The sequence below is a fragment of the Glandiceps talaboti genome, chromosome 8, assembly GCF_964340395.1.
Source record: "Glandiceps talaboti chromosome 8, keGlaTala1.1, whole genome shotgun sequence".
In the NCBI taxonomy this organism is placed as follows: Eukaryota; Metazoa; Hemichordata; class Enteropneusta; family Spengelidae; genus Glandiceps; species Glandiceps talaboti.
The window spans coordinates 13,045,686-13,064,343 of record NC_135556.1 but is presented as its reverse complement, the minus strand read 5'-3'; the positions used below and the strand labels follow the sequence as shown (position 1 = coordinate 13,064,343).

The 18,658-nt window shown below is 37.9% G+C and overlaps 1 protein-coding gene across 1 annotated transcript; it reads right to left on the bottom strand.

The window, feature by feature from the left end:
- Nucleotides 1-1,819: 1,819 nt before the first annotated feature.
- Nucleotides 1,820-17,204, bottom strand: LOC144438909 (uncharacterized). The gene is made up of 2 exons (XM_078128136.1): nt 15,590-17,204; nt 1,820-1,846 (listed from the first exon to the last, which is right to left on the bottom strand). The coding sequence occupies exon 1, from the start codon at nt 16,988-16,990 to the stop codon at nt 15,836-15,838; it is 1,155 nt and encodes a 384-aa protein (XP_077984262.1). The 5' UTR covers nt 16,991-17,204; the 3' UTR covers nt 1,820-1,846; nt 15,590-15,835.
- Between the last annotated feature and the right edge of the window lie 1,454 nt (nt 17,205-18,658).

Genomic DNA, 18,658 nt, shown 5'->3' with positions numbered 1-18,658 from the left:
AGAGAAGAGAAAAGAGAGGGGGGAGAGAGAGGGCGAGGGGAGAGAGAAAGGGGGGGGGGGGCAGGGGGGAGGGAGGGGAGATAAACAACATAGCATGTCAAACCTCAATATAAGACCAATCTCACGATCAGTATTTTCGCTAGTTATATTCATTTTCAAATAGAAGCAGCGCAATGCATGCAGTCTATTATGTATTGCCTTAGAGCGCGGTAATACTCACCTATTAAATAAAACCTGCACGCCCAGGGCGAGTGGTAGAACAACGTTTGTTTTATCTTTGCAAGGTTAACTTAAAAAAACAACAACAGGCCTCTCAACACGAGCATATGCAAAGACAAGTCTACTCTCACTAAGTGGTGTTGAGAGAAGTACGTTCAATTTATATTCTTTGTAGTGCCAAACCCATCCTGCACGTGGTCTTATCCACGTAACCATGGCAGCAGTTCAGCTATCGGTTCGCCCAGAGCAACGCAAATCTTATAACTGCTATTACGGCAACGCTTTGAGCACGGACAATGAGTGAGGGTGATAAAAACCCCACAGGTCAACCTCAACATGATCCTGGTATTCTGGTAACGTACTCCTTTGAAAGGCATTCCCATATCAGAGTGGATGTCTCCACGGCGTTCTGACAAGCACACATACCATACTTCGAGATCGCTCTGTGCTACCTCACTCGGGAAACCCTGGGTGTACCGTCAATTGAAAAACAATCTATACCACCAGACGTGCCACACGTCGCTATATCCGAATGTTTTAAAAACCGCTAATCACCAGAATCTGTCAAACGCATCGATGAAAACAGGTACTCATTGAAGACGCGCCGAAAGTCGGTCAGAATTGAGAGTCTTTGAAATCATTTGTGTGTGGTTACCATAGTAATATACTACTCTATCACGATTTCAGTTCATGATATCAAAGACGGGTTGACAATCATTACTGTTTTATGGTTCTCTAAGAGTTGAACAACTAAATAAACATACCAATATGCTACTTTGCGTCATGAATTCGTGTACACCTACTTTTACAAATCTTTTAACCATTCTCTTTGGAGTGATTTTCTTTGACCGAATGCTTCTTTCGATGTTTTGTTCGGATCCAGTCTCGTCAGAGTCAATTACCCCGTATTATGGGGTGAAGGCCCATCCCAGGTTAAGCGCCGATCGAGAGTCCATTTATCTTTCACCATTGCTTACAGTTAATAGAAATAGTCTTATTTACTCTGCCTTTACCACTAGTACGAGTTTGCTTAGTCTGTCCAACATATTTTTCCTCTTTTTAAATAGACTTATAAGCCTCCTGGTTGTACCATGCCCCGTCTTGAGCGGAACGCTGGTGTTTTTTTTCAGTATATCAAAGGTGCATGTACTTTATTTTAGAGGCCAATCAGTAAGCATGCTGTGATTATATGGTAGAATGGTGGGAGAAATGACATAACTGAAAATCACCACTTGATATCAAGCCCGCCCGCCTTGAGTTGATCTTTTCTAGAAATGTAGTGCTGTTCTACTAAGTATTTAATAGCTTATGTTTTCGTGCGCGCATAACAGCGTAACTAATAGCAACAGCGGAAAATTATTCCATACTGATTCACCCATGCTGGTTCAAGGGGGTCTCAGCCCAAGTGAAATCTGCTGGAATGTTTAGAAATCGTTGACAACCGTCTCTAAATTTAACGACATGATTAAAGTAATTATCATTAACATGACTGAAGAGTACGAACCTTCGACATTTACAGCCCGACCGTCTCTCCATTTACCCGAGGGTCGTAGTCTGCCAACCGTAACATAGCGTATACGGAGGCCATGCATGTATGTGCCAGTAAGAACTGTGGCCTAGAAAACCCCTAACAAAACCATTACAGAAAGAATAGTTTATTGATTTCAAAACTTAATGTAGCTGGCTTATAAAATATACACTATCATTACCCGAAGGTTAAATGCAAGTTTGGACGAAGTTAACCACAATGCTACCTTTACAGAAAGTCTGTGAGTTAGATTTGCTGCCTTGCCCCATAACATGATGCGCTGCTAAATCAGCATTCAAAATAATTTGAATCATTGGTAGAGAGGCTGTGAGTACAATTAATTAGTGACTACAATTACTATAAATTACTAAATTACTATTGGATAGGCTGGTAGATTGGTAGGCAGGAAGATTATGTAAGTACTAGCCTGGTAGGTAGGTAGGTAGGTAGGTAGGTAGGTAGGTAGGTAGGTAGGTAGATAGGTAGGTTGATAGGTAGGTAGGCATGGTAGGCAGTTAGGTTGGTAATAGGCTTGGTAGGTAGGTAGGTAGGTAGGTAGGTAGGTAGATTGGTTGGTAGGTAGGTACTGCTAGATAGGTCTACAGATAGGTAGGTAATCAGATAGGTAGATACTAGACAGATGGGTAGGTAGGTGGTAGGTAGGCATGTAGGTTAGGTGAATAGGTAGGTGGGTAGGTAGATAGGTGGGTTGTAGGTAGGTAGGTACAGGGGGGCACGTAGGCAGGCAAGCAAGCAAGTGGACAGCAGGCAAGTAAGTAGGTAGGTACTAGGTAGGTAGGTAGGTGGTTGGTAGGTAGGTAGATAGATAGATGGGTGGGTGGGTGGGTGGATGGATGGGTGGATGAGTTTGTTTGGACGGGTAGGTAGTACTAGATAGAGTTAAGTAGGTACTATAGGCAAAACAAACGAAGCCAGGCAGTGGTTTCCTCTCTCACCTAGTAAGTACACATTGTAACTATAATTCTGTTTCTTCAGTAAGTCACGGTGGCCTTAAAATGACAATAAACTAAGCTGTGTCGATATAAAGGAACCATTTCCAAAATAGAACATTCGCATACTCTATTCTGAGAAATTATGGCATGTACAAATTTTAAGAATTTTCAATTTTTATTCTTTTTGCGAAAACATCGTAGGGTATTGTCTTCTCAAGTACATCTGTATGGACATACATGATGTCCTTCGACGTTTGTGGTCTATGTCTCAACAGTTGTGTGTCTTGTCATGCATTGTCTTGCAAGTCTTAGAGTGCGGAGGAAGAACTTGTAAAGTACTGTTTGTTCCATTGATATTTTCTCCCATTTTTGATAAAATATGCAGTAAAGTTACTTTGTATGGAAACCAGTAGAAATAGACAACACTTGTTCATTTCATTCACTGTTTATCTTCTAAGATGTTAAAGCGTTATTTAGATGTTCGTTTGTTATACTGTGGAAACCAGTTGACTTGCAATAACACTCCATCTGACTAAACACTGCTACATTTTATCGTATGGCTTAGGCCTAACAAAAAATTGTGGTTCCGATTACGCTCAATTTTAGAATAGGTGGCCCGGGGTAGGTAGGTTTTTAATTTTATTTTGTTTAGAATTCTTTTTTTTTCATTTTTGCTTGTCTAGTTCAGCTAGTTATGTGTTCCGTTGTTTTCCATATGGTCTCTGTGTTATTGGGGTGGGGTGGGAAGAGACCAGAGATCTCCTCCATTGTGGTAAAACTTAGTCACCTCAGTAATTGCTAAAGCAAGACGACCAGAATTCTTTTTACCTAATGTATTAGAAAGAAATCATGGAAACCTTCAAGGAGTTACCACCAGTTTTTGATCTTTTCGCCAAAAAAAGGATGAAATCACTGGCCATCTTTTAGTCTGATATGAATGTATTTCAGAATAGTGACTTGGAGCACTTTCATAGATTACTGCGAGTTTAAAAAAAACATTGAACGTTCAGCCCACTTGATTTTTTTTTAATTTTAAAAACCCACAGGTATTTGTAGGGGACATTTCTTTCCGTACACTTTCAAAACACCTTATTTTGATTAATACCAAAAAGACCATCTATGACTGTAAACTAAAGAAAGTTATATCCTTTTTTTCAATTATCTTTTGAAAATTAATGTTCGTAACGGTGTAACCATGCAGACATACAGAATTTTACGTCGGAAAGAGAAAGGACAGCTGGTGGCAGATTATGCAGACTATATGCTGACATGTATTGAAAAATACCCATTAAAATGTAAAGTGCGAGCAAGCTTTTGTCTTTTATATCATATTTTACTTTTCTGTTATATTACAATTTTCTTTCGCTCTTTGCTTTCTCCGTGAATGCAGTTTTACCGAGTTTTATGCCATAAACCCAATCTTTCTCCGGGCCCTGGTGATGACACTTAAAATCGAAGAATTCGTCCAATTGGTTTCTTAATTGATTTAGCAAAGTTAGAGAAATCAGATAGCGTGTGATATCTGATTGTGATCCCGGCACAAGACATCAAATGACCCAGAGGGGATCGGCATTCCACTGATGAACCACAGATAGTTCAATAAAGTGGTTTCTATGCCGGGTTTGATCTGAGACAAGATGATGCGCCAACAAAAGTCATATCACACACTTCACTTGATCAAATCGTCTCCATTACAGCGTATCAAATTCTTGTATATTCCTTCAGTGTATGTGCAAGAACTTTAACAAACTGCGTGACGTAAAACGTCTGAGGACTGTCTCTTAAAAGAAGGGACGATTCTGAGGTGAAAAAACACGCTTACAGCGTCAGTGCTGGAAAGTAAACCTTCTACAAATTGGAGGTTGAAGTACAACCCGCTAAAAACACCGGTGCATTTGCTTGATTGTGATAAGCAAAGAACTAGACAAGGTTTACGCAATGACATACAATGTAACTAGTGTCACTCTTAGTAACTTATCAAAGCATACAAAAGCCTGGATCCCATAAATCTTTTTACTGATTAGAACACTGAACGTTGTAACATTAAGTATGACTGTTACTGTTACATTTTAACTTCCACAGAAATTAGCATATTGATAAAAGCATTGCATGAACCTACATCACAATAAACCCACTGCTGTTTTTGTATCAGTTGTATTGTTATATTTTTACCTAAGTTTGTCTCTGTGTGAAGTCTTTCCTTGGCTCACTTCATTCAAGCAAACACGCGTTTTTCGCGGGTTATAAACATTCTATGGATGGAAGATTAGATGAAAGTCTTCTTCATAGGATCTTTGTCGCTGAACTGAACTGACACCCACCTGCAAACTATCATAAATTAACATCAACTTCAATGACAACTTTACACCTTATATCAGCTGACAGTACGTTTTGTTGGATGAATGTACAAATATTGTGGCAATTCTGTATCATATAAAAGTGTATAGAACTCTTACAGCCTCACTTGGGAGATCTGCTTTAGAGACACAACTATCGTGCCACCCTTTTCATTAATTTGTTTGCACTTTGGACAGGCAGTGATAGAACTTTTTTTTGTAGAGACGGTGACAGAACTTTTTCAAGTTGACAGGGTCGGAGATTTTGCTTCCAGGTACTTTGCACACTGAACAGTGTTTTGTGAAATTAAATGTTTTTAGTTAGTAAACAAAATTGTAACGGTTAATTGGGAAAATTGTGTGCCTTTGTAAGGTTAATTTAATTAGTGAAGTTTAATTAATTTGACGAGTTTTGATTGTAAGTGTAATTAGTCATTACTCATTAAAAGGGAAAAGAAAGGGATTAGCAACTTTGGACCGACAAAATTACTTAATTGTTTTAACAAGTTTGAACAAGCCTGGACTGTTATTCGACAGTTTGTCATTATTTGCAGTAAAACAATAAGCTAAGAAGATTTCCTCCTGAGAAATGAAAATTAAAATCGCAACCCAAGACAAAAATGTCAATTTGCCTATGATGTGCACAACTTGAACTTAGAGATGACACTGTCATAGCTCTAAGCATTAATCCTCTTTCTATCAGGAGGGTATTTATTTTAATCAAAAAAACTTACAAGTTGGGTAAAACAGGATTAATCTACGGTGACTGTGGTTATAGATCTTAGAGTCCCGCCGAGATCTATGCATTAATGTATGTAATTTTCAGCAAGTGTTAAAACAGACGGCATTTACAGTGCTTTTCCCCCAAAGCGAGTCAAAGCTATTAAATGAACTATCAAGATCAGTGAGCCTGATCACAAGGTTTCATGTTGAGATATAAACAATTAAAAAATAATACACAAACATCACTTACACCATGTGGGCTCTGTATACAAACAGTAACTACTACACAAGGTATAATATGATATCATTAACTCAATACAGAACCCACATAGTGTAAAGTGGTGTTTGTGTGTTTATCTTTATGGTGTCTATCTCAACATGAAACCTTATGACCAGGCTCACTGATCTTGATAGTTCATTTAATTGCGTTGACTCGGTTTGGGGAAAAGCACTGGAGTTTCCTTATTTTGTGTTGATCATAAATTGTTGATACATTGTAATGAGGAGTTCCTTCCATGATTTAAGGTTGACGTTTTACAGGTAAATGACATAATATAGGATACGTGGTATCAACTTTAAAACGGGATTAATTTAAACACGAAAGTCTTCGTTTGACTGTTTCGTTTAAAATGTGTTATTCGTCGATAATTGAGATCGCAGTACGTGGGTAAATCGTCGACAGCTGATGTGAAGCGAGTACAAGTTTTCCCACTGCGTTTATAGCCTAAGACCTTCTGAGGTTTAGCAGAGCAAAACGTACCGAAACTCTTGATTCATATAATCACAGACAATTCATTCATTCATTCATTCAAAGGCAAAGGCAAAGGATTGTATGTGATATAATTCATTACTTCATATAAACAATGGAATACAGAGAGATTGTTTGTTTCCCCGTGTGTGTTCGTTTCATGGTAAGAGTTGTCTATTTCTGGTGTGAACAACTTATCACGAGTACACGTGTACAGTGCAGGACGTACCAAAACTTTCCAAACCATAAATTGTCTAATTAATACTTCATATAAACAATGGAATACACATAGGTTGTTGTTTCTCACCTGTTTATAATGTTGGTTTCATGATGTAAAAGTGTTGTCTATTTCTGAAGTGAAACATTATACATGTACCTGTCACAAGTCACGTGTACTACCCGCATGGCTTCAGAACACAAACCATTATAACACGTATGGCAACACAATTATCATGGCAACGGGGTTTCTGTACTTAGTATCTTGGTGTGAACAAGATTTTGAAACTCATTTCACCAGGATGTTAAATAAAGCGACAAATTATTGACTAGTTTCGTTGGAAAAAGACACGAACCGTTGTGAAATAGTGTTAAGTAGAATGCATACTATAGAAACATGAATTCTGAATACGAATTGTCAACCTTTCTTCATGCTATTGACGTTTATTTGAGAGCGGTAGTGTACAGCTGATGTTTGAGGAGCGAGAAAGTGACATCGGGAGCTAATTTTGTGTCTCACGTACTTCTACCTCTTGAACGGGTCCTGTGAACATGTCTGCCATCGAGTGTCACGCAGTCAGATTCATCTGTCACTGCAATCAATGCTCGGTGATGGGACATTACATCCATCTGTATTTTATTGTGAACTAATGGATTTTTAAACAGTTGAGAGTGTGTGTGTGGTCATCAAATACCTCATTTTATCGGCTTCAGAGTATATTTTCATACGTTTAAAAAAAAATGAAAATTGCGATTATTTTTGATAATATTTATGTGTCAAAACTGAGAAAGAACTATACAGGGTTATCTCAGACAACTATATAGACGGGTGTTATAAAACTATAATCTTGAAGCCAGTAAACCTGGCACGGATGTCGTCTGGCGTGAACAAATCTTACTAAAAATGAATTTGCAACATTTTATCGTCTGGCGCGAAAAAAAATCTTACTAACAGTGCTACATTTTATCGTCTGGCTCAAGAAAAATCTTACTAACATTGCTACATTTTATCGTCTGGCTCCACAAAAATCTTGTTATCACCAATATTGCAACATTTTCTTTGCTTGCATTACTATTATCTGAGAAGATCATCACCAAATGATAATTTACAGTACAGGTATAGTTTAATGAATATTCATTACAAACCACCTAGTCCTGTCAAATCAGAACAAATCAAAACTACCGTCATAACATCACTTACAAAGGAAATGTGACACTATACCTAGAGTGGAATGTATGTCGAGTAGCAATGTTAGTAAAGCTTTTGTCGATTCTGCCAGATGATAAAATATAGCAATGTTTGTAAGGTGTATGTTGAGCCAGACGATAAAATGAAACAATGTCAGTAAGATATCTATGGAGCCAGACGATACAATGTAGCAATAATGTTTGTAATATATTTATGGGAGCCGGGCAATACAATGTAGCAATGTTTGTAAGATATGTGTGGAGCTAGACGATAAAATATATATAGCTGCAAAGTTAGACCATGTTTAGTAAGATTGTTGTTGGGTCAGACGATAAAATGTAGCAATTTTTGTTGTCGAACTAGACGACGCCCTGTTTTAGGTTGATTGGCTTTTATTGTAAAACAAGATTCATAAAATGGTTTTATTGAGGAGTGGAGAACGTGATGATGAAGGTAAAAATATTAGGAATCAATCGTGTACCTTAGTCTTAGCTGTGTTTGACCAATGAAAATGCTGCGAGGTGTTTAGTTTATTCCCATATCATCAGGTTTCTTCTTAGCTTATTGGTTTCCATACTGGTCCATCGCCGTAAACTGGTACCACAGCCTACTTTTACGACACCGTCCAAACTTGCAAGGTGCCGTAAAATAGGATATTTTGCAATGTCGAGGATGAAATATCAGCTTTGGTTTGCGAGAATATATTGGTGTAGTGTGTTTTTATTTGTCTCCGAGTCAAAATATTCCAAAAAACGAAATTTGAAAAACATCATAATTATTAATGTGTAGTGACACAGTCTGGTCATTCTGTAGATTTAAATATAGGTTGCAAGTTTGTTCAACCTTTTCAAATGTCAAACTTTGCATTTTCTTCCCTTAGTACGCAGTGATTGTTAGGTACGGTCCGGGTACCTAGATTCCACACTCTCTCGCAAACCTTGGCATCCAATTTTTCACGTTGTGACATTGTCGTGTTGTTGGGGGTTTTTTTGATGGTGGTAGATTTTCTTAAATTGATTCTATCTGAGATGAAATTCGTCTGAGATGTATAATTGGTGACGCAATGAATCCATGACGCAAGCACAAACAATCCAAATATATACCCAGGTACGCACATATTAACATAATTAACATACCAACGTCACAACAGATACAATACAAACTAATAAAGTGACCACATCAAATGACGTCATTGGACATTTTCTCGCAAGGTGTGGTCACCGCAAAAATTTGGGAATTCGCCAAAATCATCAATTGTCACGGATTGAACGGTCATGGGTAAAAAGACTCGGAATTCGACAAACGTAATCCACTCCATGCCTTGTTTATAATCATAGGCTTTGAAGATATGTGTGGTTATGTTTTACTAAAAAAATATATATCCTGCACTTCAGGAAGTAAAAAACAAAACAAGGTATATATCATCGACATCTGTTCTGAGTACAAGTACGTCATTCACGTCAGCATATCGTCAAAGCAGACGTGAAGGGGTAAAAAAAAAGCGCGGACGATATCGGACCTACGTGCGTGGCTCCCGTAGACCTCTCAGCTAAGCAATTTTACCGTGATGCGTTGCAAATTAAGAAAGTTATTACCACATCAACAACAATTTTAGGATATACTTTATTGTACCAGTAATTCAAGAAGTCGACTATTGACTTTTCTGTTGCGGATGACACTACCAGAATACAGTTGATGAAGTACGTCAGTGGTGTTGTTATTTGCTGATGTTTGTCAGGAAATAGCAAGTCACCGTGATCCATACTTTTGTAAACAAAACAAAACAACATTGTGATTCGATACCAAAAATAACAACAAAACAAGTGATGCGTATATCCAGTGAACCAGACATCCATGCTATAATATAAACCCCAGTTCGTCAAATAAAAGTGTCAAATGAGATTATGCACTGTCTATAGAGATAGTGCCGTGGAAATGTTCAATTCGTTTGTGATTCGATTCAATTCAATCGACACCTTCAGTGTCTATAGGCAATGTTTGTTGGTGTGAGTTCTTTGTCAGTTAAACTGGTAATCTCATTGTGGACCTCTAAATGTGTTTCGTTAAGTGTGTGCGAAAATTAAACACCTGTGTGATCATGTACATACAAGTCGTCGTGTGGTATGTATGTGTCATGGAACTTTGATAGAACTATTTGCTACCCATCGCGCCTCAAAATCGTATGGATTGTTATTGGACAGGTATGGGCCATCATCAAACCATTAATCTCAAACTCAAACTCAAAACTCAAACTCAAAAAACGCAGGACAGGAACTTTGGCTTGGGCATAGTTTGCTTTGAATCTTTATAGACAGACAGACAGACGGACGGACGGACGGACGGACGGACGGACAGACAGACAGACAGACAGACAGACAGACAGACAGACAGACAGACAGACAGACAGATAGATAGATAATTGCACGTGTATGACTTAAAAGACATCAGAGAACTATAAAGAACGGCCAAGTTTTTTACTCTCGAACGCTACACGAGTATTTGGATAAGACTCGGAGGGTAGCTTTTTTTTCAGTCTTCGACAAGATTAAAAGAACATTGGATTTAATATAATTTGTTGTGTACTATAGTTGTTTTTTTGCCAACAAGAATGAGGAGACAATACTAGTGTTGAGGATGTTAGAGCTAACACTATGTTGATACAATGGTCGTTGAAGGCTTTTAATATTAAATGCAAAATATACTGTGATTTTAAAAGCTTAGGCCGGTAACATTGTCATTGTCATTGTCATCCGGACCCACAGTCGTCGCAGCTGGTACGGAAGCTGGTAGGTCCCTGCACATGTCACGGGTGCTGAAAATATCGAAGAAATGTTAAACGAATACTTTCATATTTTAACCCATTTTCGAGAGGAAGACTATTTCCTTTATTTTGTACCCAGTGAATCATGAGAAGTACCATTGTCGTCAAACGGCCAGGAGTTTTTTAGTCGACAATATACTTCAGTCCTGCAGGCACCCAAAATTGACGCCTTTCGACATGATTGAGTACTATCGAGTTTAAGAAAAAAACGCGACTTTCGCTCTCATTCATCATAGACGTTTTTACTACATTGAAAAGTAATTATTGGTCGCAAAGAAAGACAGTTAGTAGCGCAGCTTTTGTTGTGCGACAGTCACTAAGACTTATAAATCTGACCGCGTCGTACTAAAGATATTGTTAAATATGTTAGAAGGCTACTAATGTATCGAGACTTTTTGACATTTTGAAAAAAATAAACGCCCATGTCTGTATAAAGGTATTCGGCTAACTGTTATTGTTGTTGGGTAGTATTCCTCACTGTTACTATGTGAGTCATGTTTTTTTTTTAAAACAGTAATACTGCGAACGTACGCATTTGGGTTCCAAACTTATTTGAGCTTATTTGGATAAAACAATTCTGCCAAAACAAATTTTTTGTGACAATGGAATCACTTTCACTGGTAAACTCTGAATAACTCCATGTAATAAAAGTAGATTTATGCACATAACAAGTCTTACTTGTCTGTGATTTATGTAATGTGAATAAATAAATTAACTTACGAAAGTGGTGTGTCTATAAAATACACTTGAGTCAAAAGTGTCTATCCGCCAAAATTAAAGTGGCGCCAAAATGTGAAAATTGTATTTCCGCTATTTTTTTAAGGCGCCAAAACAATGACATTCATTGTTAGTAATGACAAGTCGTCAACGTAATTTGGAGCAAATGAAGTCGATGACAGCTAAACATTCCAAACTTCCAAAATATGTCCCTCTGGGCCACAACACAAAAAACAGGATACTTGAATTAACATGTCAAATGAGGCAGAAAAATAATTACTGTTATCAAGTCAAGAGAATTTTGGATATTCTTTGAAATTCCGGATTTTCAGAGGTCATTTTGTGTCTATTCTTTGTTATTGGATAAATATTCAAAGAACTGTTGGCGCAATGTGGCATTTTGAATGGTGCAACTATCCCCCTCCCTATTTGAACAGAGTGTGTCAAATTTGTGGTGTCAAAGTTTTACAGATTTCACCACAGGTGAAGAAAAATGTTCACATAAATTTATTGATTATAAATAGATACAGGATATGGGTTGGCTATGAGTGCATAATATGAAAATTTGATAATTCTGATGAAAATCTTTGTAAATGTCATTATCTGACCATGCTCACCACAAAATTAGGACAAGTCGAGTCTAAAACAAATAAAGGGGTCCAGCGCATTGCAGGTTGCTCTCACTGGCTCTGTTTGATACAACCAAGCAGAAACCAATCAGAAACTGCGTATTCTACACTTTAAGATAACAAGAATGAAGGAATTGAGTTTCTTGCTACATTTTGTCTAAATGAAATGAAATAACTTGCCACTATGCAAACATCAAATGCAGACATCAAAACATTGGCGCCCGTGTGTCTGTGTCGAGTTGTAGTGCGTATAAATGGTTTATTTCATTTAGACAAAATGTAGCAATAAATTGCGATCTCCCTATCTTTCAGTGTAGAATGTGCAGTTTCCTACTGGTTTGTGCATGGTCAACACTAACCTGCAACGCGCTGTGTATTTAAAAAATGCACGAAAACCAAAACAAGGAAGAATTATGGCGGAGAAATGAATTGTTAGTAGATTGGAAAGCACAAACGTTGTCCTGGTGGGGAAGTGGGTAAATCATTCACAATACATATTGCATAGGCATGGCAGTTGACTGGCGGGCAAGTTTAAACCCAGTAGGAGGGAGGAGGGACAGCTATCCTTCACCACCAGTGGGAGGGCATTAAAACACCCTCCCACAATTATTTTTTGAGAGGCGATATTACTAAAAACATCATTTTTTATCTGAAACAACATATAATTTAGTGGAAACAACAAATCTGCCATCTGGCTGCAACTGATGTGTCTCGGGCATGAATTTCCCTGAAAATCGAAGTTCTTCAATTCTCTGCAAATGTTGCCATATGAAAGCTTGTTCCTGTATCTTTTGAAAAAATAAAAGACATTTGGGGGTTCAACGTCTTGCTTTCAAGGAAATCGTCAATCTCTCCTTAAGTTTTCTCAAAGAGTTAACACGATTTTCGGTGTCCTAGATTCAGAAATGAATACATTTTAATATCATTTTGACCTACATTTCAAAAATCTTTGAGGTGACCTCAGATGTTTTAAATAGATTTTAACTGAGAATAGATTAGAGGTTCTTTTTCTTGAACAAAGCAACAGCCGCGAAAAGTTCAATTCTGAGGGACATTCTACCTTTAGAACAGCAGGACAATCAAAACTAGTGGATTACTTGTCACGTGTAGAGGATTAAGTGTTAAGTACAGTACCCCCGAGTGTACTATGAAAACTTACTTATTTCATGACAATCTTTGTAAAAGTCGTCACCACCCGACCATGCTTATCACAAAATTATGAGTTTTGACATAAGGCATGAGCTTAGCTACTATACAAGCGAAATAATCCGAAACAGAACGTCTCATGACTCGACTAAAATATGAGTAACATTGTTTCTACATTTTATCGTTTGACTCGGCAACATTTTACGTGGCTACTTTGGGCGATTCACACTCTTAAAAAGGGTTAAATGTAACAATTCTACTTACATTTTTGTTGAACCTGACGATACAATGTAGCAACGTTAGTAAAAAATCCTATCGAACCAAACTATAAATTGTAGCAATGTCAGCAAGATTTCTGTGGAGACAGCCAATTCGAAGTAATAATTCTAGGTAAACTAGGGTCAATTGTAAAAGTTGAAATTTGTTATTGGAAACCAAGAATTTGACGTCTGCTAGAAGCACTTCGTCAGTAAAGTGCTGTGTTCTTACAACATAATTGAGTGGCAGTGGGTGCATTTACTTCAACGTGACTCTCATCGACGCCACTCGTTCAGTTGACAGTACCAATCAACTACAATTGTGTGACAGCGTTGAAATCACAACTTAATAATTTCTTGCACCACTTCGGCGGGAAAATGCTTTGTGTATGTCATTATGATTACTCACACCCCATATGGGAATACGAATAAAACTATTTAGTTCAATATGACCGAGTCTTCCCAATACACTCCTTTCAGTTCGCCAAGTCAACATGTAATCAATTTTACACCGCACTCGTAAACTACTAGTACGCCTACGAACTGTTGACGCCATTGCAGAAAATGCTATAATTATGATTGTTTTTCCAGTGAAAAAAGTATGAAAAATATCAATATTTCAATTTTATATTTTAAGTCCCATTCGATAGTCATTCATGTTATTAAAAGGAGAAGTGTGTGGATTTGTTTTTATCAGGTTCTATTCCTTCCCTGTTGTTATCACATTCTGTTGTTACGATCACGGATCTCACCCCAAGCTTACTATGCATACTACATACTCTGTGGTCTGAGGTCTGAGGAAGTATAAAGAAAAAATTTCTCCGTGTCACTGAGCTGCAAAAGTGATCACCGAGTTCTTACAACTAGTCTCTCATGTCAACCTACCCTACAAATCAAAGTAATCCATGTCATGGAACAAACATACATGTTATAGTCTAAGAAATAAAAACTAAAAAAAAGTGATTGCTACCGTGGCTTCGAAAATTACAAATTTTCACTATGATAGGGGAACAGGGATCCTGATAGTCTAGTCGGCGTTATTTTCACTTTGTATCGATGGTTAGTAAATTTGGTGATTTTTTTTTCTGGAATCAACAGCAACACTCGACGACGATAAACAACGATGAAACATAACTACTGTACCAATATCTTACACTGTCATACCTATGGAACTTTCCATATTTTTATGAAAAGTAGTTATTTAAAAGGGAGAAATTAATAATGGAGATTTATAGTATGAACAGAAAGAGACACACACTGTAATTATTATTAAAGAACATCTTGTTGATTCTTTTGCTTTCTTATTTCAAGTAAAATTCAAGTGAATATAAGAAATTGTTAATTACAACGGCAATTCCATTTCACATATTGTCGGACATAAAAATGCTGGCATGTGACACTCATAAAAAATGTCGTTCATTTAAAAAAAAAAAGAGAAGAATTTCAATGATAAATACTGTAAACAATTCATTATTTGTAATTGCCATGACTACATCGTACATGATACTCACTTGATACCCCATATCCCCCAACTTGAGTCAATGTCTTGCCTTGTGACAATTCGCATCCCTATAGTTATTTTATCCCAAGCGTATAGCCTCCTCTGATTGTCTAAATACAACAACAACAACGAGTGTACATTTCATGCCGACGTCATCACAAACCTATGACCAAAGGTTGCGGCTTCGCAAATAACTGGGGAAAAAAAACTAATGCTGTGTTGTCAAGGTAACCAATGTCACGTCTCCATGACAACCAGTGGGATTATGTAAGGTAACTTTCTGACGGGGTATCTGCGTCGTAATTATTGCACTGTTTTTGCTATATCACTGAATGATTCGGTTTACTAAAATTTTCACTTATAGAATTACTACACGCATTTATGTATATAAACTAGTACTTAATAACTAACACCAACGTGAACTTCATTCAAGTTTCACCTAGAATTGAAGCATTTTGAGGATTAGGTCCCAAACATATTCTCTAAGACTAACCTTATCCAAAGTTACTATGGTGACTGGAATGAAAATTATTATTTGGACAAACTCGCCCTTAAAAATTCCCCCATAAATTTGTAAAAAATCGTGTAAGAGTATAAATGTATTACCAGTATGGTTGCGACACACAGGTGGCATCTATTTCAAATGTCAAATCCAGTGTATTAGAGTCCAACTACCCATCAATTGTTAGATCAGCTAGCTGTATTCAAGTATTACGGTATAATTCAATTTACACACTGTCGACAGTACACACTGTATTGAAATGTCGATTTCTTTACGCTGTGTTCAGTTCTGAATCGAGCTGGCAAATTTCCCGAATCCTGACTTTTAATGCTTGAAGTAGTGCTATGACATCAAAGACTGCATACGGACAAAAGTCCATTTTTGGCCGTGCAACCCCCATTCTGACCTATCATACTTTCTGACCAATGTCCGGCGTATTTCTGAGCGAATGCCTGTGGAAAGGTTGGCAAGCGTCCTGAGTTCGATGTAGCCGTACTTAAGTCGAGGATGTCAGCCGAGTCTGTGTCAGAGAGTGTACCGTTGTTTTGTGTGTACAAGTTGCAAGAGTTCTCGACAGGTCGCGCACAAAACTCGTTGTTGTTGTTGTTGAAATGGCCACTTTCTTGTTGATAACCAAAGTCTGTTTCTTGGTGTGTTTCTTTAGAGACGAAATGTCCTTGTAGATAGCAAGGACTCCATGACGATGTTGACGATGCTGACGACGGTGGCGTCTCAGTTGAGACTTCGATATTGTCGTAGCTATGTTCTGTGTGTTGGTCTTCAGAATGTGTTTCCTCTCCGTGTATTATTCCGTTTGCATGTGCAAAACGTTGGTCCTCAGTCCAGTTTGTAATTAGATCACCAAAGTCTGGTACCAAGTAGTCGAAATTGTCCGGAATAGTCAGCTCAGGGCAGTGTTCTACTCCCGCTTCAATCATTGCTGCAACTTTGATGTCCACCCCGTTCAGTCCATGGTCGCCGAAGCAGTCTTTCTTAGGTTCGTTGAAAAACGACGTCGGTAGTTTCCGTAGCCGTAACGGTACTTTTGTAGTGGTCGCAATGCGTCTAGATCGTTGATCCGTGCAACAGTTTTGATGCAAAGTCCGTGGATCAAATAGCGCTGCAAGGGACTTATTTTGCAGGCCTACTTGTGTACAGTCTTTTCTGGCGTGTTTTGGTTTGTGCAAGCCATTCTTGAGCGAATCTGTTTTTATCGCCACCATATGCAGAGCGTTGTCTTTTGTATCATTTTCCGTTACTTTGGTTTGTAGTGAGCATCGCTTGATTTGTTTCTGTAGATATTTTCTATGGTTCACCTTTCTCTTCGATTTGACAGGTTTGTCCAAGGCCAATTTGATATTGGTGGACGCCATGTCGACAAAGTTCAGCAGGGAATTGGCCTTTGTTTCCTCAGACGGGCGATTTAACGCATTGCGATGAAGAAGTTCCGTAACTGGGAAACACGGCATATTCGCTACAAATGTCATTTCTCTTCTGGAATTCATTTCTCGCCAATTCGTTCCGTTAGAATCACACAAAAAATGGTATGTTATCCTAGGCCACAAAGACACTTTAGTTTTGTAAGTCGTTTCGCATCATCGCATCTTCTATGGTGAACAAATTCACAGTCAGACAACTACCGTCAGTACAAACACACGCCGCTTGCGGTCAGCTTTTTGTATGGTCTGTGAGACGGTCTAGTAGTGCTGTTTCACCATGGCCCACTGACGGCCAAATTGTCTTAAAGTGGACGATACACCGCTATATGATGAAGTGTCAAAGATTAGTGTATGAAGTGCTTCCTCCGTCAGCTAGCCGTAAATGGGAGGGGCTTAGGTCTCAAACCAATCACAACTGATTTGTGTAATTGCTAACAAAAATAAGTGTTGTCTAACTATACCATGCTTTGTTACTATTGGTAGATATACTCCGTTGTACACCAACCCGTGTTGCCCAACACCCAACATTCGTTAATTAAGGAGATCTTTGTGTCGGTGGTATCAAATTCAATATAAAAAACCAACAAAAGACAAAGCGGGGTCCCTGGTAAACACGCGCATAAAAGCCGCTCAAATGATAGTGGAATTTCGACGACCATGTCCTGAATCGCAATGACTGTAGGGCGAAACCAGGAGAGAAATACAATGAGTTAAGTTTATCAAATATAACGTTGAGTAGGACGCAGTGTCGTCTGTCTTTCTATTACCATTCATCGATAACAATATGTGAATATTTCCTCTTTGCTTGAAAACCGAATGAAACCATTGATAGCTGTGCACAAAGTAACGCCCGTCTCGCTTGTGAGAGGTGAACCAAAGTGACGTAGGTATTATTAGAAGGACCATTTACAGAGCAGAGTTAAACCAGAAGACTGAGTGTGTTTGTGTGTACGTCCATATATAGACACATATCAATGGAGAAACTTTCTAATGTGTTTTACAACTTAAAACTAAAACAACAATCATTTTTTTTGGTGTCAATGTTAAAACGACGTGAAGTAAAAACTTTGAGATCATTGATTAAGCTGTTAAAATTGAAAGCGCTGATACAATTTTAAAACTGAAGACCATACACATATGATTATCAGCAATGTCATCAAATCATACTGCAATTCGGCCTCAAATATCGCTTTCACCACTCTTTTCACACACCCTGGCGTCCAACACTCAATTAGGCAATTTCTTATTGAACTTATTTCATAATGCAAACGTTTTTGGGATTAACTTTTTGTTTTGTTTCAATAATGAGACCACTGATGACGTAATGTTTACATCTTGGATATACTGGAGAGGAGGACAGGTGTCAGAATGAATCACCTGCTTTGTCAGCATAAAGGACTATTTGAGTAATGAAAAATACCTAAAAATAACTAAAATCATGCAAATTAACAGGACATTATCAAACAAAAAATGTTAAATAAGATGTAAAGTACTTTAAAAGTCTATTGGCAATATTTGCCAAGTTTTGGCACACCAATTGGATACACCATGAATCTCTCTCATCTCAAGTCGTACGTCGTATACAATTTTGTACCGTTATATTTGCTATTCGACCGGAACTTTCAAAGTTTGTAGGTTGTACAATTTACAGAAATCACTTAAAAACGATTACGGTGATAGCTTAATATCTCCGATGCCTTGCTTTTTTGAATGGGTTTGCGTTTAATAGCATAC